This window comes from Vanrija albida (genome assembly GCF_041260175.1).
Source record: "Vanrija albida strain AlHP1 chromosome Unknown contig_2, whole genome shotgun sequence".
NCBI classification, from domain to species: domain Eukaryota; kingdom Fungi; phylum Basidiomycota; class Tremellomycetes; order Trichosporonales; family Trichosporonaceae; genus Vanrija; species Vanrija albida.
Window position 1 is genome coordinate 2,882,514 of NW_027191421.1, and position 12,253 is coordinate 2,894,766.

The 12,253-nt window shown below is 64.1% G+C and overlaps 5 protein-coding genes across 5 annotated transcripts; 3 read left to right on the forward strand and 2 right to left on the reverse strand.

Moving 5' to 3' along the window:
• Positions 1–275: 275 nt before the first annotated feature.
• On the forward strand, positions 276–2,140 carry Q8F55_002797 (uncharacterized protein; the record flags this gene model as incomplete). The annotated part of the gene is made up of 2 exons (XM_069351387.1): positions 276–590; positions 680–2,140. The coding sequence occupies 2 exons, from the start codon at positions 276–278 to the stop codon at positions 2,138–2,140; spliced, it is 1,776 nt and encodes a 591-aa protein (XP_069211773.1).
• Positions 2,141–2,286: 146 nt separating this feature from the next.
• Q8F55_002798 (uncharacterized protein) lies at positions 2,287–3,065 on the reverse strand (the record flags this gene model as incomplete). The annotated part of the gene is made up of 3 exons (XM_069351388.1): positions 2,287–2,606; positions 2,643–2,725; positions 2,761–3,065. 3 exons carry the CDS (start codon positions 3,063–3,065, stop codon positions 2,287–2,289), a joined length of 708 nt encoding a protein of 235 aa, XP_069211774.1.
• Positions 3,066–3,295: 230 nt separating this feature from the next.
• Q8F55_002799 (uncharacterized protein) lies at positions 3,296–7,410 on the forward strand (the record flags this gene model as incomplete). Its single annotated transcript, XM_069351389.1, has 13 exons — positions 3,296–3,323; positions 3,429–3,623; positions 3,664–3,825; positions 3,926–3,940; positions 4,925–6,176; positions 6,215–6,296; positions 6,342–6,405; positions 6,447–6,716; positions 6,875–6,954; positions 6,993–7,015; positions 7,064–7,133; positions 7,172–7,323; positions 7,368–7,410. The coding sequence occupies 13 exons, from the start codon at positions 3,296–3,298 to the stop codon at positions 7,408–7,410; spliced, it is 2,436 nt and encodes an 811-aa protein (XP_069211775.1).
• An 85-nt stretch (positions 7,411–7,495) lies between these two features.
• On the reverse strand, positions 7,496–8,238 carry RFC2_2 (Subunit of heteropentameric Replication factor C (RF-C); the record flags this gene model as incomplete). The annotated part of the gene is made up of 6 exons (XM_069351390.1): positions 7,496–7,596; positions 7,641–7,716; positions 7,752–7,849; positions 7,885–8,008; positions 8,098–8,118; positions 8,209–8,238. 6 exons carry the CDS (start codon positions 8,236–8,238, stop codon positions 7,496–7,498), a joined length of 450 nt encoding a protein of 149 aa, XP_069211776.1.
• A 275-nt stretch (positions 8,239–8,513) lies between these two features.
• cdc16 lies at positions 8,514–9,746 on the forward strand (the record flags this gene model as incomplete). Its single annotated transcript, XM_069351391.1, has 8 exons — positions 8,514–8,729; positions 8,767–8,884; positions 8,918–9,025; positions 9,061–9,099; positions 9,138–9,277; positions 9,311–9,401; positions 9,437–9,584; positions 9,620–9,746. 8 exons carry the CDS (start codon positions 8,514–8,516, stop codon positions 9,744–9,746), a joined length of 987 nt encoding a protein of 328 aa, XP_069211777.1.
• Positions 9,747–12,253: the final 2,507 nt, after the last annotated feature.

A 12,253-nucleotide genomic window follows, 5' to 3' on the forward strand; every position in this document is an offset into this window, starting at 1 on the left:
AGTGTCGGCCGTGCGATGCACACTGTTACTCTTGTGCTCTGTGCTGCGCTCTCGAGATGCGACTGCTTGGTCACGCCGCCATGTGATGTCGCTGCACTGCCTCTTGTTGCCGCCCGTCGGCCGACCGATGAATGCGATGGCGGACGGCGGTGGCGGCGCGACGTCATCCCTCGTTTATTCACCGCAACAAAAACTCAGAGCCCGGCGAGCGCGGACGAGCGAGCACAAGATCTTGGCGCGCGCGCCCAACTCGCATCTCTCCATCACACTTCACCATGCTCACAGCCAGCCTCACCGCCCTCGCGCTGGCGCTCTCCGCACCAGCGCCAGCCGCCGCGCAGGCGGCCCCCTCGCCCACGTACTCGCCACCCCCAGCCTCGTCCGGCACGGTCGCGAGCCCGTCCTCGTCACCGAACGCGCAGTGGTCGACGCTGCTCGGCAACACGCTGTGGTTCTACGACGCGCAGCGCAGCGGCCGCCTCAGCGCCGGCGCGTACGGCAACCGCGTCGAGTGGCGCAACGACTCTGCGCTGCAAGACGGGGCAGACTACAACGTCGACCTCACGGGCGGGTGGTACGACGCGGGCGATGTGAGTGATGCTAGGCCGGTGCGAGGCGTTGGCCGCATCTCACCGCCTCTGGCGCCCGTGCAGCCTTGGAAGTGTCCTGACACACCCAGTACATCAAAGCCACCTTCCCGCTCGGCTACACGCTCTTCTCGCTCGCATGGGGCGCGCTCTCCTACGGCCCGGGCTACGACGCCGCGCACCAGACGGCATACCTCGACGGCACCCTGCGCTGGGGGTACGACTGGCTGATGCGCGCGCACCCCTCCGACGATGTGCTGTTCGTGCAGGTCGGCGGCAACGAGGCCGACCTGGCGTATTGGGGAGGGGACGGCAACATCCCCCAGCCGCGCCAGGCGTTCCCGGTGAACGCGAGCCACCCGGGCACGGACGCGTGGGCGTCTACGGCGGCCGCGTTCGCGCTCGGCGCGCTCGCCTACAGCGGCAGCGTTTGGAACACGTCGGGCTCGGTCGCGCCCGCGTCGCTCGCGAACGGGACGTATGCCGACCTGCTGCGCCAGCACGCAGAGTCGCTGTACAAGACGGCGAAGGGGACGACCCCGCTGGCGACGTACTCGCAGTCCGTGCCGCAGATTAAGGCCGCGTACTCGAGCTCGGGGTACGGCGATGACTTGGCCATCGCGGCGCTGGCGCTGGCAGCAGCGACAAACTCGTCAGACTACTACCACGACGCGTACAACTACTACCAGCAGTACGCGCTCAGCGGCAAGCGACAGGTGTGGAACTGGGACTCGCGCTCGCCGGCCGTGTTTGTGCTGTTCGCCGAGGTCGCCAACGCGCGCCCAGGTATCGCGCAGGCCGCGGGCCTCGCGACAAACCTCACCGGGTGGCAGGCCGAGGCCGAGGCGTACCTCGACAGCATTGTAGACGGCAAGCAGGGCTACCTGACAAAGGGTGGGCTTCTGTTCTACCCCGGCGACTCGGACGAGGCGTCGCTCAACCCCGCTGTCGCGGCCGCGACCCTCATGCTGCGCTACGCCCCGCTCGCGTCGTCGCCGGCAAAGGCGGCGGCGTACAACAGCTTTGCAAAGGGCCAGATCGACTACCTCCTCGGCGACAACCCCATGGCGCGCGTGTACGTCGTCGGCCAGCACCCCAACTCGCCGCAGAACCCGCACTCGGCGCTCGCCGCCGGCGGGAACAACATCAACAACATCCGCAACGACCCCCCGACCGAGGCCTACGTGCTCTACGGCGCAATGCCCGGCGGCCCGCTCAAGAGCGACAAGTTCTGGGACTACCGCGACGACTGGGTGCAGACCGAGATTGCGCTCGACTACAACTCGAACCTGCCTAGCATTGCCGCGTTCCAGATTGTCAACGGCTCGGCCGACCCGTTCTACGTCGGCCTCCAGGCCGGGTCGTACACCACGCCCGGTGGCCAGCCGTGCGACGCTGCGCTCCCCTGTGGAAGCAGCCTCTCGGCCGGTGCAAAGGCAGGTATCGCCGTCGGCGTCATCCTCGGCGTCGCCATCATCGTCGCCGCGCTCGTCTACTGGCAGCGCGACCGCGTGGCCCGCTGGCGCAGGGGCTACCGCGGCCCGGGCAAGTAAGCATTGTATAGACTCGTTGGTTGTCGCACGCATCATTCAGACATTAGGACTTTGATGCATTTCATACAGGGTGTGGGGTGGATGCGAATGGTGTGTACAGTGGGTGGTGGGGTGAGAGAAAGGGGCGGGCCGGGCAACGGCGGAGGCTAGCTCGCGGTCTGCACGCCCCAGCCCTCGACACGCTTGTCGCCTGCCCAGACGATATGTCCCGCGGGCTTCTTCGCGGCCCTGGCGGCGCCGTCGGCCATCTCGACGTCGGTGCTGGCCTGAGGCTCTGGCTCGGGCGCGAGGACCATCTCGCGCTGGTGGAACGGCGCCTTGACGCGGCGGATCCTCGCCCTGCGGCGCGCACGCACCGGCCCATCGACGCCGGGCTCGGGCTCAGCCCCAGGAGGGGCAGGGACGGCTGCGTGCGCGCCGCACGCGAGGCAGCTCGTGCTCGCGACGTTGCCGTGCGTCTTGCTGGCTGCCCGGCGTCAGCCGCGCCGGGGGATACACTCACGCTTGATGCGCACGCGCGCCGTAAGCCCGGGCACGAGGAGTGTGCTGCACGCCGCGCAGATGGCGCGCTTGAGGCTCGGGTCGCTGGCGTCAGCTTGGCGGCTTAGGGCAAGACGCACCGCTTGACCTGGTTGTGCTCGGTCCACTTCTTCATCGCGCGCAGCTCGGCGCGCGCGAGGCGCGGTAGATCCGGCGTGGGTCCGGGGAGCAGAGCTGGCTCCGGGGCCTTGTACTTGCCCTTTCTGTCGCGGCTGGCCCGGAGCGAGGAGGAGGATGAGGAGGAAGAGGAAGCCGGGGCAAGCTGCTGTAGGAAGAGGCTGGCCTGCAGCGCAAAGTTGGCGCGCTCGACGTGGTCCTTGCTGAAGACGGGCGGCGGGCCGCTCGGCAGCGCGGCCGCGCCGGCGTCCTTCTTGCCCTTTGCCATGGTGTTGACGAGTGCACGAGCGAAACAGCGACCGTGATGTCGCTGGAAATGTTGTTGAGGAAGGTGGAGGCCTTGGGCGGGGGCAATGCCACGTGCAGGCCACGCACCGGCCACGCGCAGGCCTCGAACGCGTCAGGTCCCACCCCGCGCGACCACAATAGCCGTCCTCTTGCCAGTGACGACTTCGACATTCAACTTGTTTTGACCGTCGCCACTTGCATCCTGCGACAATGCCGCCGAGGGCCAGCGCACCGCGGGGTGAGTCACAATGCCGCCTGGGGGCCAGCCACCTCGCCACCACCACGGCAAGCGCCGGCCCCCTGCCCCCACAAGCCAAACAACAAGAACACTGACGCGAAGCAGGCTCAGCCGCTGGGCTGCGGGACGACCCCATCGTCTTAAGCGATAGCAGCGACGACGAGACCCCGGCACTGCCGACGCGTCGCGCTGGCAGCAGTGCAGCAAGGGGCAAGGGCAAGGGCCGGGCCGCTGCTACGCCGAGAGACTCGGACTCGGACGCCGCCCCCTTCTCTTTCAGCCAGCACTTGGAACGGAACGGTGGGTACCCTCTCCGGCTCTCGACGCTGACGCCGCTCAGAGAAGAAGAACACGGACCAGACGCCCCTCAAGGCGTCTTCCTCGCACGCCAACACGGCCTCACCAAAGGTCAAGGTCAGCCAGTCGCAGCAGTCGCCTGCCGCACGCAAGAAGCGCAAGCTCTCCCGCTCGCCTGCTTCGCCCAGCAAGTCGCACCAGCCAGGTACGTTGCGGTCTGTGCGCTGTTGTGCAACGCTGATTCATGTCTCAGGCATCGGCGACTACTTCACCAGTGGGTCCTTTGGGTCTCGAGGCTTGCGCAGGGCTGACGCACGCAGGTGGGCGGGCGGGCAGCAGCTCGTCAACAGGTTCCAGGGCGAATGCCGAGCCAGCGCCCAAACGACGGGCCACCGACGCACAGGGGCCAACCTCCGCTTCTTCGAGCAAGGCTTCCAGAGCCTCAGCAAGCACTTCGGCCTCCAAGTCGACTGCAGAGCCCCCACGCAAAGGCAGCGCTGTTGGCCGTATCGCAAACTCCAACTCAACTACCAGACCAGATCCATCCATGGCGCCCCCGGGCAGACCCTCACGCGCCGATCAGTCCACGGCGAGTGGCAGCGGCATCGGCTCGTCGGCCACCAGACAGAAGGGCACGTCAGGAAACATCGCTGCTGAGGACGCGATCGTTTCGGACGAGACACCTGGCTCGTGGTCGAATCCTTCGCCTCTCACCGTCACGAGACCAAGACGGACGGTATCGCCAGGTGCAGCAGCCTCCCAGAGACGCCCGGCCTCCCCCCGCCAGTCACCTGCTCAAAGACCCCGCTCCAGACCGAGTTCTGGAACTTGGGAGAATCCCGAGCCCATGACTGTCGCAGCTTTGGTCACAACCTTGGCCAACGCCGCTCTGAACGCGCCCGCGCCCGCGCCCGCGCCCGCGCCCGCGCCCGTGGCTTCCTCCACGAGACCATTATCTCGTAACAGCTCGGGCACATGGTCAAACCCCGAGCCCATGGTTGTAAGAGGCACAGGGAGAAGAACGACACGGGCTCAAGAGACCGACTCCAGTGGGATCGAAACGGATGGGGCTCCGAGACCAAAGACGACGAAAGCCCGTAAGACGGGCGGAGGAAAGCCACCTCGGAGCATCATGCCGGCTGCGCCACCGTCCCAGACAGAGCCGTCTTCCCAGTCTCAACAGACAGTTCAGCCCACCACCCCCCCGCGAGCACCACGGTGGGCCACCTCGGCGTCTGCGACGCCCAATCAGACCCCTGTCAAGCCTCCTGCCGCCCCTGTGCAGACATTAGCCGAGTCCCCAGAGCACCAAGTGGACATCAACGTCGGAGAGCCTTCTATTGGCGACGACGTCGGCGAAGATCTCGTTGTGGACCAACACGAGCCCTCGGCGGCAAACGGGGCCGTGGAGGACACTCCTGACCCCCTGGACACGATAGAGATGGAAGACGACCTGGCAGGACTGGAGTCCGACGACGACCTTCCTCCGACGAGAGAGGACCTGGCAGGACTGGAGTCTGACGACGACGCTCTTCCGCCGACAAGAGAGGACCTTGAAGGGCTGGACTCCGACGACGATCATCTTCCACCAAACCACCCCTCCCCGCCACCGTCCGGTTCCCAGGACTTCATTTTGGACGGCCTTGACAGTGACGACAGCGGCTTAGACTTACTCGGAAGCGATGATGATTGGAACGACAACAACCCGTCGAGAGTCCAGCCATTGGCACCGGCAGCAGGAAGCAGCGCGGGAACGGCTGCACGTACGTCGACAGCCGCGCGCCCAACCAGCGCTTCGAACGGCACTGCGCCGAACCGTTCCAGACCCGCCACTAACATGAATGAGGCCGACAAGGCCGGCCACTACCGCAATGAACTGAATCGCATGTTGGCACCACCGCTATCAGTGGTCAACGGACAGAACAGGGTGCACCCTGGCAATGGCCTCACCAACGGACGCCACGCTCGCGCATCCCATTCCCCGACTCCACCACTGGAGGACATCGATGTCACTTTCGAGGACTACAAACGGTCCATGGCTTCCACTTTACTTCTCGAACCCGGTTACGAGGCGCGGCAGAAGCACCTTGGCCTGAATGGGGCGGGAACACCGCACACGCATTTTGCTGGGTCCCGCGAGGCCAACGCAGTTGTTGCCGATGAGCAGCCGCCACCAGGTCGCCGTGGTGTGGCCAAACGCAGCTTGGGTGACCCAAAGGTGCATGACATCAAAAGGGCCGCCACCTTCCTGGCCTCGCGACCAGAGCTCTTTTGTTCAATCGTCGAGTCCGTCATCTCCATGGCCACAAGCGATGACGAGTATGCGGCCCCGGAGATCAAGGTTGTCAACGAGGTTGATGGCCAGGGAGTTCCGCCGCCATCAGACTATGAGTACTCGAACAAGATGCTCTACAGTTCAGCAATCCCTGACCCAGAGCTGGGCAAGGGATGCGATTGTGAAGGTCCTTGCGACCCTAACTCGCAAACGTGCTCCTGTGTCGCGCGTCAGCAGCTGTACTTTTACAACCTTGGGCACACTGGTTTCCAGTGGGACGGGTGGGTTGCACAAATGTGGCCGGGGCTGACTCTGGCAGCAAGGAGAAGATCAAGCAGGCCGACTGCGCTGTGTGGGAGTGCGGACCAACATGTGGCTGCCCTCCAGAGTGCCGGAACCGAGTTGGTGTCAAGTTGCAAGCGATGTGGCTCTTGCTGACCACTCAGGTGATCCAACGTGGACGGCGAGAGGCAGACGTTGAGATCTTCAAGACGGAGAGGAAGGGTTGGGGTAGGTCTGGTATGCCGTGAGTAATCAGCTGACGCAGGCAGGCGTTCGTGCTCGTGCCGATATCGCCCGCGGCACGTTCCTCGGTATCTACTCTGGCGAGCTCATCACGGACGCCGAGAGTGAGCGACGGGCATCCGAGTTTTACGACAGGATCGGCCTCACATATCTCTTCGATCTCGACGGGTACCACCTAACCAACCCTCCGGAAGGGCTCGAGGAGATTGATCCGCGGTTGCATGAGTTGGCGATGAAGGTGAGGCAGCGAGCCGATGCGCAGGGGGCCGAAGACGGCAAGTACTCGGCATACTCTGGTAAGTGTCTGGAGGGAGTCGGGGGTTAAGCTGACCTCACAGTCGATGCCTTTCACTACGGCGTGAGTAGCCATGCTTGCTTCTTGCGGTCATACTGACGGGTTGTGCGTTTGTCCCCGAACAGAATGTGAGTGCTGGTGCGGATGTGGGTTTGCAAGTCGCTAAACACCACCAGTTCACCCGCTTCATCAACCACTCGTGCGAGCCGAATGTTGTCATTACGCAGGCATATGTTACCGTATGTCCGACGACTGACTTCTGGGGCTGACCTGACAGGACTTCCATCCGGAACGACCACTGTGAGCGCGGCGAGGGGGCTCAGATGCCTTGTTCTAACTAACCGTCAGCCTTGTCATGGTCGCACGCTTCGACATCAGAGCGGGCCAGGAACTTTGCATTTCGTACAAGGGGACGAAGGTGGGTGAATCAGGGATCAAGCCCAGCTCACCACACAGGACGAGGAGCCGGCCCCACTCCTGCCTGAAGCGCTGCGAGAGCGGAGCCCGACGCCTGCTAGGCCAGCATCCAACTCCAAGTCGGGCGCAAGTGTGCGTATCAGTGTCAGTCCCCGCCGCCCTGTTGAGCGCAAGGTACACCGTTGTCTCTGGTATGTCTGGCACTGCTTGAAGGCCGCGTTGCTGACGACGACAGCGGCATGCCCAACTGCAACGGCTCCATGTTCACTTGGGACTAGTGTTGTTTGTATTATAGGATCAGTTGTCGTGAAGTGCAGAGTCGATGCATGCTGTCATATAGGGTGCTGGCCGTCTGCAGGCCATCTACACGCCGTTTGACCGTCCAAAGTCGGTCACAATGTTGCGCTCGGTGCCGTCGCCGACCGTGACGGCGAGGACCTTCTTGAGCTCCTCGAGCAGCTCTTCTGTGGGGGGTGAGGCGCCGAACAATGCGGTCGACTCGACTCACCTGCCTGCGCCAGTGCCTGCTTGTACTCGACGTTGGCGGCGAGCATCTCGGTCTGCAGTTCCTCCAATCGTGCCGCCTGCGAGTGAGCTCAGAGCCCACGACCTAGCTCACCCTCGCCCCACTATCGTCCTTTGAAGGCAGGGCCGCGACGAGCGACTCGACGTCCTTTGCGCGGCGGACAATGTCGGCGACAAACGTCTCGATGGCCTCTGGGGGGTCAGCTTTGTCGTCAGGCCCGACCCACTCCGGTAGTCCTTGCGCCGGGCGGCGCTCGCCGTCTGCAGCGTGGTGGGGATGGCGACGCTCGTCTGCTCAAAGTGCGTCCTGTGCGTGATGTATTCTATTGACGCCGACGTGATGGTGAGCAGCTGCGAGCGAGCGTCAGCGAGGGAGCGGGGGGCGGGGGGCGGGGTCGCCGGCGAGCTGGTCGCGACAGCGAGCCAGCACCACCACTCACATCTAAGATGGCATCTTGCAGCTATGCCCGTCAGCACGCCCCACACACCCAGCGCACCTGAGTTATCCTGTCCTGCGGGGTCGTCAGCAGCAGCGCTCACACAGCACGCACCATATCAGTGGATAATTCCTCAGTGAGCATTGCTGCCCTAGGCCATCGCAAGCGGAGTGCCTGGGGCGTGAGCGGTGCTGCGTGCGGGCGTGCAAGGGGGCCCTACGCACCAATACGCGGCGTGCAGAGGGGTGTGTGGGACGCGGTAGCGGCCTGGATGGGTGGTTGGGTGGTGGACGAACGAGTGGAGGGCCGGACGAGAGAATGGCGAAATGAGGGGCGGAGGGGGGTGTGCGGCGGCGCGACGGGGCGGCGTCAACAATCGGCGCGCGCTGTCAACAAGTCTTGTCTCCGCCCATCACACCATGCCCGCCGCCGAACTCCCCCCGCGCCCGGACCGCGCGCCGGAACGCATCCGCACCGCGTCCGAGCGGCACAAGGCCGACCTGTACGACGCGTACGCTGCGCTCCTGTCCCCCGCGAGCGCGTACCCCGCCGGCCGGTATCGCAGCACGTCGGAGATCGCGGACGGGCTCAAGCGGCTGCGGCGGCTCATCCTGACCGAGGGCATCCCGGATGTGGTGAGGCGCGCATGCAGTGGGAGAGCTGACGAACTAGCCCTCGCGCCCGGCGCTGCGGCCGCGCATCTGGAAGCTCATGCTCAAGGTCGACCACCTCCACGCGGAAGACTACCTGCGCTACGTTGCGAGCGGGCCGTCGAGCGTCAGCACGAAGAGTGAGTGGCTAGCTGGCGCCGCTGACCGCCCAGTCAAGAACGACACGTTCCGCACACTCGCGACCGACACCCAGTTCAAGGGCCGCGTAAAGGAGGACATGCTGATCCGCCTGCTCGAAGCGTTTGTGTGGAAGAACCACGGTGCGTTGGCGTGCTACGGCGCGAGCTGACGCCAGGCTCGGAGCGCGACGGCCTGCCGTTCACCTACGTGCAGGGTGAGTTTGGGCTGGTTGGCGACGCGCTCACGCCCCAGGCATGAACGTGCTGTCCGCGCCGTTCCTCTACACCATGCCCTCGCAGCTTGAGGCGTTTGCGTGCTTCTCGAACTTTATCGAGCGCGCATGCCCGTTATACGTCCAGCCCACGCTCGTCGGCGTGCACCGCGGCCTGAAGGTACGCAGCGGCGCGGGGCAGCGCTGACCCCAGCTCCTGGACCGGTGCCTCAAGATTGTCGACGCAGAGCTGTACGACCATCTCCGGAGCAAGAACCTCACGGCCGAGCTGTACGCGTTTCCCTGTGAGCTGGAGCTTTCGGCGCGCAGCTGACCCCAGCCGTCCTCACGCTCTGCGCGTGCACCCCGCCCCTAGACGAGGTGCTGCAGCTCTGGGACTTCCTCCTAGCGTTCGGCGCGCACCTCAACGTGCTCTGCGTCATCGCACAGCTCATCCTTATCAAGGAGGAGCTCATGGAGTCGCCATCGTGAGTGCTACTGGCTCGCACACCGCTCACCCTAGACCAATGAAACTCCTCCGCACCTTCCCGCCCTTGCAAGCCCGGCCCGTCATCAGCATCACCCTCGCCCTGGCAAAGGACATCCCAGAGGATGTCTACGCCGAGCTGATCGCCCATCCCGTCGCCTAGCCGGACGCCCATCTTCGCGTCCTCTCCCCGCGCCTCCTTCCTCACGCCCCTCACCCCACACCCCACATCCCCCGCGACGACTTGCATACACTTGCCATTGTACAGCTGACGCCATTTATGCACCTGACACGACAGACCGTCCTGGGCTGAGCTAGACCTTGGCTGTGGTGTGTTAGCCGGCGACAGAGTCTGCACGCTCCCCCCGACCACACTCTCAACTTACATGTCCTCCTTGCACAAATCTACTTCGACACCTGCCGCGACGCACGGTTTGCCGACTGGCCCCAGGCAGCCGTCCAGTCTTCCTCCTGCGGCGGCGGACGCGGCGGGTCGAGCGTGAGGGCCCGGGACGGTTCCGACCTTGTTTGTACGGTGGGGTTCCAAATCTGTGGCCCCCGATGGTCGTCATAGGCCGGAGCTTGCTGTAGAGCCTTCAGAGGGGACGGGACATAGCTCTGCGCAAGGGGAGGCGCCGAGTACTGCTCGAGCGGCCGCAAGTTCGACGGCGCCCAAACCGTGACCTGAGTACGCTTCGCCAGCTGAGTGTGGAGATCGGCTGGCGCAGCTGCAGTGGGGTGCGCCGGCCGACGGGGGGCCATGGGTTTCTCCGGCTGGCGGTTGAATAATGGCATGTGAAACGGCCCGGACGCCTTTGGAGCGGTGCTGATACTGGGGCGAAGAGTCAGGCGGGACTTCTTGTTCGGCAGCGTGCCCCAGTCCCCCTCCGCCGGCGACGGCGGCCCCTCGAGGGTCGACTGCCAGCTGCTGCGCGGCCGTTTCTGGCGATTCACCGAACTGTACGGTGAGGACTGGGAGGGTCCCCGCATGGATCGTGTCTCGGGGAACAAAGGCGTCTGGAGTGGAGCCGGATGGTGACGTTCGTCTGGACGCGAAGGTAGTCGCGAAGGTGTCTGGGGTCCACGGTAGTCCAAGTCAAATGGTGTCTGCGGTACCACAGGCAACATTCGGGGTACCGTCTGAAAGGAGCGTGGTTCCGGCCTGATGACGCCGGGCGACAGTTCCATCGGGTGGTGGGGTGGGTGTGATGCCTGAGACGCCGAGGAGGCTGGGAGCTCGGGCGACCGAACTGTCACATAGCTGGTGACCTGAGAGGGCGGAGGCAATGCAGCGCTGGCGTAGTATGATCTTCTGTCTTCGATGTCAGTCAAGAACACCAACGTCTCCCTACCATACGAGGTCTCTTGCCGAGCAGGCATCAGTTGACCAAAGATGGAGGTCGACTTCGGGCCCATGTCGCCCTTCTCAGCCATCGCCTCGAGAAGAGCAACATCAGACGGCTTGTGAGGGGCAGGGCCTTGGCGGAACCTCGGGGCTGGGGTCACGGGGTCGGCCACCGGGGCAAGCTCTTCGGGAGACGGCGTCGAGTCACTTTGAGTCAATGGAGGCGTCTGCTGAGTGCGGGGCAGTGTTGTGGCGATGTCATGTGTCGAGTATGTGGGAGTGCGTGGCAGTGTCGAGGATGTGGCAATACCATCGTCATGGTCTGAATGGAGGGCCGCAAGCACTTTGCTAAAGCTGTGGGTCGACGAACTTGAGCCATCGCTGGAACTTGAGTACACCCGGATCGGTTGCCGCGCGGAAGGCCTGAGCTTGGCAGCTCCGCCGTTGAGACCGACCACCAGGGCGGTGACGTCCGCCTGGGACCTGGACGAGAACTTTAACGTGGTCTGCTTGGGAGGTGGCTTCGTCTTGGGCGGAGGGGGCTTCGGAGCTTTCCTCGGTAATGCTTTCTGTCGCTCAAAGCCCGCGACGATGGGGAACTCGGACGTGGGAGCTAGGTCGGCAGCTGAAGGGTTAGCGCTGACCGTCCCTCGTGCATGTGCTCACGAAGACGACGAAACTGGACCTTGTCACTAGCCGCCTTTCCTTTCGGCTTTGACACATTGGCCACCGAAGTGCTCTCGCCGACGGCGGTCGCCTTCTCCTTCTTCCCCTTCCCCTTCCCCTTCGCTGTGCTCTCAGCAGCCTTCTTCCCTTTGTTAGGACGGCCTTGAGGGATAGCTTCGCCAGTCGAGTCAGCCCAGCCAGTGTTGTTCTTCCAGGCATTCCTCTTCGGCCCAGGCTTCGCAGCAGCCACTTTCTCTGATTGCGCTTTGGGGTTGACGAGTTCTTCGGCGGTCTTGATGTTGCCGACTCGGTTAGATTCTTCACTCTTGGAGCGAGTTTGACCGGGACCCGATTTCTTTGCTCGTAAAGTTGCTAAAGTAAATGGGGTCTTGGTGACGATAGCGCGGTCCTCACGCCTGCTAAGATCTAGCTCGCGAGCCAGGTCTGATTCGGCGGCGAGGGAGATGAACGCCCCATCGAGGGCAAGCTCTTCAGTATCTGAGAAGTCGGAGGGGGGCGGAGAAGGTGAGAGGAGTGAGCGAGACCAGGCATCCCGGTCGTCTGGCATGACCAGCGAGCGCAATGTTCAGTGGGTGTGCCAATGAGATGTGGTGTCGATGGGGGAAGGGTCAGATGGGGTGAGAAGTCGGGCGTGAATG